Consider the following 6,889-nt stretch of genomic DNA (forward strand, 5'->3'; position numbering starts at 1 on the left):
AACCTTAAGGTCTGCCCATTGCAGTTTACTCGGACTCACAGAGCAGCTCTGGCTTCCTGTGGCACGATGCTGCCCTGTCAGTGCAACCTGCTCCCTCCCCCAGTCTCCCCTCATCACTGTGTCCCTGGTACCTGGAACTAACAACCTGAGACTCCTGAGGATCAGGGCCACGTCTGTCTCAGTTCCTAAGCACTGCAAGGTTTCCTCTTTTCCTTCTTCCAAAGAAATGTATGTGAAAGATCATATGTCACTGCCCATTTCCTAGGAAGGGCACAGAGATGAGAAGACGACACTGCTAATTCATCACTGACACCTGAGAGTCTAAAAGTCACTCTGACCAGGTCCCCAGAAAAGATTCCAACATTCTCAAAGAGCAGCATTTTTTACAAGTTGGGAACATCTTGATTATCAACAGAGATGGAAAAAAACCAGTAAAGCATTACCTGGATTATTGATGATTTGGAGTCCCTTAAAGAGCCACTGGCTGTTTTAGGTAATGGTTTTCCTTTCATTTTGCATTCTTTTGAAAATGTTTTCAAGGTGTCTTCAAATTCAGCAAAATCTAAATACTATAAAAAAGAACACAAATGTATATATAGTTCTGTTTTCACGTCAATATTATCACGTTTCTAATGGGGTTAACAGGCTATCATCTTTGGGAGAAGTAACTCGGGATCCAACTTGGAACTTACTTATCCATACACACACTAAAAGCCTAGAAAGACAGTAACACAGAAAATGTTTCTTTACAGAAAATAAGCTTGCTTTCAGAAGAAAAATGTGAGTTCCATGACTCACTGTAACTATTAAGAGAAAATAAATCAGTCTGAAAAAGGTGGGTGATGGGCAGATGGCCTGATGGCTTTGGGTCTAGTAGGTCTCTGGAAATTTGTTACTTGAAACAGGGGGATTAGAAATAATGCCTGTCCCTAAGAGGAAAAGTCATGAAAAGATAAGCCATGCCCTCAGTGGTCTTCAAGCGGAGGGCTGCTGATCACCATCCTCAAACGCCCCTGCCCTGCGCCCCGCTCCATACCACGGGCTCCCCTGCTACTCCTGACACTGTCAGTCACACTTTTCCGTCTGCGCCTCCTCTAACTGTGGCTGTCCCCAGGCTTGTCCACACCCCTCAGCTGTGACAGCCTTAAGAATTTACTCAGGATCACTCCAACAAAGCCCAAAGCTACATCTCCAGGTACATGCCTCGTCCTGTTCCACTGCCACGCGTCTCGATGCTTAACCTACAGCTGACTCACACAGTAAAGCAGCAGCAACCGTTTCTTTAGCACCAGCTATATGCCAGCCCCACAATAAAGGAGTAGAGAACACCAGAAAGCATAAGGCGTGGGCCCGACCCTTTGGAAGCTTTCAGTGTGGGACACCTCAATGTCCATTAATGGGCACGAGTGAAATAGTTACGGTGCAGCCACTGAATGAAAAGCTCTCCAGCATTCAAAAGTGTGAGGATCACAGGGAGACAGATAGATGTTCAGTCTACGTTACTGCTGACAGACAAAAGACAAGCTACAGAACAATGTGTGTGGGACCATCCCATTTTGTAAAACAAACTACAGACACCTGAATATATTTTGAATACAAAAAAAGCCTGGAAAGATAATACCCTAAATCATTAACTGTGGTCACTGCAGGGGCCGGGCAGAGAAACTCAATGTTTATACTTTCAGGCTGTTTGAATCTTTTACCATAACCATGTGTTGATTTTATAATTTTCTTTAAAAGAATTCTAAAAAGCAGCTTTAAGATTTCAGTTTAGCCCTGCCTGGTATGGCTCAGTTGGTTGAGCTGAGTCCCATGCACCAAAAGGTCGCGGGTTCAATTCCTGCTCAGGGCACATACCTAGGTTGTGGGCTCGAGCCCCAGTCGGGGGGTGTGTAGGAGGCAACCTATTGATGTTTCTCTCTCACATTGATGTTTCTCTCTCTCTCTCCCTTCCTATCTCTAAAAATCAATAAAAACATTTAAAAAAAAGATTTCAGTTAAGAAAACAAAATGTAAACATGGAAAATGCTGTGATGGAAAACAGATAACTGCGAAGTGATGACAGAAGAGAGAGGGCAGGGCACTACAGAATTTACCGCACTGTAAATGCAAGCGTTACAAGTTCCCAAGGGCTTTCTCTGTGGCCTGTGGGATAACACACCTACCTCTTTCACCAGTCCAAGTAACTCGGATTCATGAGCCAGGATATCCCCCATATTGAAAGGTCACTGCTAATTCTCCCAGCAAAAACCTCTACAAGGCAAAAATATAAAACAAAAGCTTTCATGTCAACCATCTGTGAAATCACGAAAAGGTGGCTGTCGTGGGCAGGATAAGGGCCCCCAAAGATGTCCAGGGCCCTATCCCAGGCTGCTGTCCGTGTGTCACATTAGGAGGCAAGGGGAATTCATCTGTGACCGTCATGTGAACAGGGTTCTGCTGTGATCTTCTGCCAGCAAAGGTGAGGCCCTCACTGTTGGGTCTTCTATTACTCGGACACTCTCAGACATTACAGAGTTTTTCTCTAAACCTTTACATCGCAATAGGCTTATTTACTGACGGATTAACGTTTACCAGGCAACGTGCAGAAAAGCTTCACATTTATTTTCACAATAAACCTGAGAGGTCAGTATGATTTATATTCTCCTTTTACAGGTGAGGCAACTGAGGCTGAGGGAGGCTGAGGTGCCCCCAATAACTCAGCTAGCAAGGGGCAAAGTGGGAACTTAAATCCCACTACACAGCGTTACCCAAAGTCTGGACCACCCGAATCAGACTCGCCAGATGCTTGTGCAAAGGGCACTTCCTAGCGCCACCCCGACGTCCCTGCGCGTCAGGGCAGGCTCATGCCCCAGAACGGTTTATACACGAGCTCCCGGGGTGACCTCTGCGCACACCCGGGTCTGAGAGCCGCTGCTCTGCTTCCCGCAGAGGCCAGGCAGCGCTGCCTCACTCCCGAGGGTGCCCGGCAGCTTCCGAAGCCCTCCCCAGCGGGGTTTGTGGCCAAGGGTAAGGCCGTGGGAAGGCGAGCGCGCGGCAGGCACCCCGGTTTTGCTCAGAGCGGATGAAATGCGGACTCTACGGGGGGCCTGGGCAGGGGGTGAGCGGATGAGGTGACGGGCGACGCGCTCGCGCCGCCGCTACCCAGGTGGAGGGGCCCCCAAGGGTGGCAGCAAAGATGAGGGCCCGCGGCGGGAGGCAGGGGCCCGTCCTCGGGCTGGCCGGGCGGCGGCGGCCCTCGCCGCAGGGAGCCTTGGACGGTGAGGAGAAAGAAGCGAGGCGGCGGCGGCCGAGGTGGCGCCTCGGATTTGCCTCCGGGGCGAGGGCTCGCAGAGACGCGGCTCCCGGGCCCCGCCGCTGCTCCCCGCGCCTCGGGGCGGCGGGCTCGGGCGGCGCGGCCGCGGCGCGGGACGTGCTTACCTGCGGCACCACGGCTCGGACCCGCGCCTTCCCGGCCCGGCGGCCTCTGCTCCGGCCGTCGCCCGGGCAACCGCCGCCGCCAGCTCGGCGTCACGTGGGGAGGCGCGGCCAATCACGGCGCGCGGCGGCGCGGAGCCTACTGGGAGGAAAAGCCGGAGCTCTGGGAACTCGGGGGCGCGCGTTCCTGGGCGGGAGTAAAGCGAAGTCCGGGGCTACCTACCACCGGGAGAACGACCCCTCGAGAGAAGATTATTACTGTGTAGCGTTCGCGGGCGGACATGGGAGTCGTGATTCCCATTTTCTGCAGTGAGCCCGGACCCCTTTAGAACCCAAAATGTCGCCCAAGATCTACCTTAAACTCCGGGCGCCAGGGTTCCCCCCCCCCACTGCAGCAGTTTCCAGGGGTTTTAGAGAACCCTGCCCCCCCCCCACGTGAAAACTCGGGTTTTCGTAAAACTGGAACCCTGGCCGGCGGCTCAGTTGGCTGAGAGTCGTCCGTTCACCTAAAGGTTGCGGGATCCATTGCGGGTCAGGGCGCACACCCAGGCTGCAGCTTTGCCGCCAGTGGGGCTGCCTGTGGGAGCAGCCGAAGCGTTGATGTTTCTCATATCGATGTGCTGCTCGCTCTCTCCCCCTTCCTCTGTCTAAAACGAGTAAACATAGCCTCGGGTGAGGATTACATATATATATAAATATATATATAGCAATATCAATAAATGTTAAAAATAAATAAAATGAGCGCAAATCCTCTGTCCTTGCACGTGGACTTCTGAACTGAAGCCGTCCAGCGCTGGGCCGGAGGCTGGGGAAGTGGCTAGAGATGCAAAATGCCCTTCTCTCCCAGACGTCGAGCTGTAGGATGGGAGCCTCCGTCCTCCCACATCTGTGTCCATCCCCATGCATCCAAGAAGGTGCAGACAGGGAAGAGGGCATGCAGAAGGTCGGGGGGGGGGGGGGGCTGCCTTGGAAGAAGCCCCAAGGTGGTCTGTGGCCACCATCTGTCCTCCGGGCGACCAGCTCCCCCAGGCCCCCCCCCTCCATGCCCTTTTGAGATCGCCTTCAAAGAAAAGCTGTATTTAGCAGGAAATGACATCCTGTCTAGGTAATATGTATTGAAAATAATCTTCCTGTTCCTAATAAAGTTAACATTGATTATCAACTCACTGTGTGCCTGGGGTTGGCCAGACAAAATACAGGCCACCCAGTTAAAATTTAATTTCAGATAAGTTTTTAGTATACACATATCCCAAATATGGCCTTATTTTTTCCCCCCTCTAACCCACTGAGCTACTTGGCCAGGGCAGATTATTTTAATTCTCACACCACATCTATATATAATGTGGATAATGTTTTCACAACTTTACAGATTAGCAGTGTTGTACTTTACCAGAGCCCTGTGCTCCTGGAAAACAGTGCTGGTTAAAAAAAACAACCCTCCACCAGTTTTTGTTCTGGGAAGTGGTTTACCAAAAAGAACTACCTTTCCTTATGTGACTTGGATAAAGCTCACTGCCCACTTAGTGTACTTAACCTGGTGTGAGTACAAAGGATACTTTTGTCACAAAGGCAAAACTGCTTAGGGCTGAAGCTTCACCTGGGCAATACCCAGATCAGCTCTGCTCTGCAGGTTCCAAGAGTTCACAGCAGTACACTGAACCCGCTGCCTGACCTTCCCAATTCTTTCAACTTGCCAAGCATCCCATTGGTCCTAAATGGGATGTTCCTGCTTGACCACTCCACTTTTCCCAAACTGCCAGTGGGGCCAAGACGACTTTCTAAAATGTTTAATTATGAAAATTTCTAACATAGGCAAAAGTAGAGAGAATCATTTCATGAATCTGCATAAATCCATCACTCAGATTCTAGAATTATCAAGATAATTGCTGCTGGGAAAAACTTGACACCAAATTCAGTTCTTGGCATATGCAGAATACTTCAGGGGAGCTAACCAGCCTTGCACCGGACATCGAGGTGACTGAGTGAGCTCTGCATTGAGGGAGGCACCCATCTGAGTCTACTGCAGCTGACAGCCTGCTGTGGGCCCCAGCCCTTGAGCTCCTTAGGGGTGGGAAGCTATGCATCTCTGGCCTGCTACACAGCTCTTGAATGAAGTCATCTTTGCGGCTGTAGCAGGCACATAACTGCCTGACGGCTGTCTCTACCCAAGGGAAAGGGCTGCGACAAAACCAGAGGAAGAGAGTACAAATCCCCCAAGAGAGGGGACCTGGTAAATGGCAACCCTGGAGTTGGACGAGAGGGTGAAGCCACCAAAATTAAGCCCTATAAGGCTGACCTGCTTGGACAAACCTGGCAGCCAGCGGGACTGAGTTTATCTCCCGGCTCCGGAAGGGGGCGCATGGAACAAGAACATGTCTGAGCCAGCACAGGGTCTGGATTTAATCAGCGGGTTGGACAAGGAATTTACATACTGAAATACAAGGCACAGAGCTAAAGATGAACTACTGCAAGATGCTGCTTAGGAAAAACAAAATTTCCTCCCAGAGAAGCTGTGTTTTGGTTACTGTCCAAAAACTCATGATCTGTGGGGGATGCAGGTCCATCTGTCTTCCTGGACCAGAGTCTCCAGCAGAGGTGGAGGAACCGGGTGTTGGTATGTCCCGCAGGCTACTTGATTTCTTGGAGGGAGAGCACACCCTGCTGGGAATACAGCCCCCAAAGGAGCGGTCAGGGAGCAGTAACTCAGGGGGGCCTGAAAGTGGGGAGACCAGAATTCCACCTGGGCCTTGAGTGCTGTCCTTGCCTGTCCCCCAATAGTTCTCTGGTCTGGATGAAGTTGACAAAGCCCCAGGCCTTCCAATGAACTTCTGGAAAAGCAAATCTAGATCCAGGGCTGTTTCCAAGCAAGTGCTCTTCCCCTGGGGCCCTCCTCAGGGGTGTCCCAGATACAGACGCTTCAACATTTTCAAGGAATATCACTATTTCCAGGCAAGTTTAAAAACGCACATTTCGGGGCACGTGAGGTGAGCAGAGAGAGTGGGGTGTGTTGGCCTGAACTGGAAGAGTGATGCTAAGGTGGCTATGAATTTGGGTGGTTTCCCGCAGGTCCGCACACCCCCAGGACCAGCGAACAGGGCACACACGGAACACCTTGGGTTACGTGGCCGGCCCGCCTTTTGCAGGCAGAGCTTCAGGTGGGGTCTCTGCGAGCCACTGAGCCTGTCCCGCCTGCTGTCCTGCCTGCCTGCCCCAGGCCCGCTGCCCGTGGTCACTTATCCACGGCCAGGCCTACAAGGGGCTGGAGAGGGTGTGTGAGACAAGCTGACACCTGGGCTTCCAAGTAAATAGCTGATTAACCTTAATAAAAAGTAACTCCCGGTGACAGGAAGCGCACGGTCCCGTTAAGCTCCCCTTTCACCCTCCCCAGGAATGAGAGACCCGCGCCCCGCCGGGCTGAGCTCAGAGTCAAGATGCGGACACGGGGAGCCACAGGCGGAGCTGTGGGCGGCGA

The 6,889-nt window shown here is 51.7% G+C and overlaps 1 protein-coding gene across 2 annotated transcripts in view; it reads right to left on the minus strand.

Moving 5' to 3' along the window:
• The window catches only part of ARMC9 (armadillo repeat containing 9), a 74,105-nt gene extending 70,585 nt beyond the window's left edge, over positions 1-3,520 (minus strand). For both annotated transcript variants that reach the window (XM_081142780.1, XM_081142781.1), the window contains exons 1-3: positions 3,421-3,520; positions 2,166-2,253; positions 444-569 (exon numbers count right to left, since the gene is read on the minus strand). In XM_081142780.1, coding sequence (XP_080998906.1) covers positions 444-569; positions 2,166-2,216 — 177 coding nt within the window. In that variant the 5' untranslated portion in view covers positions 2,217-2,253; positions 3,421-3,520. The remainder of the gene's footprint in view (positions 1-443; positions 570-2,165; positions 2,254-3,420) is intronic.
• Between the last annotated feature and the right edge of the window lie 3,369 nt (positions 3,521-6,889).

This window comes from Miniopterus schreibersii (assembly GCF_964146895.1).
Source record: "Miniopterus schreibersii genome assembly, chromosome: 7".
In the NCBI taxonomy this organism is placed as follows: Eukaryota; Metazoa; Chordata; class Mammalia; order Chiroptera; family Miniopteridae; genus Miniopterus; species Miniopterus schreibersii.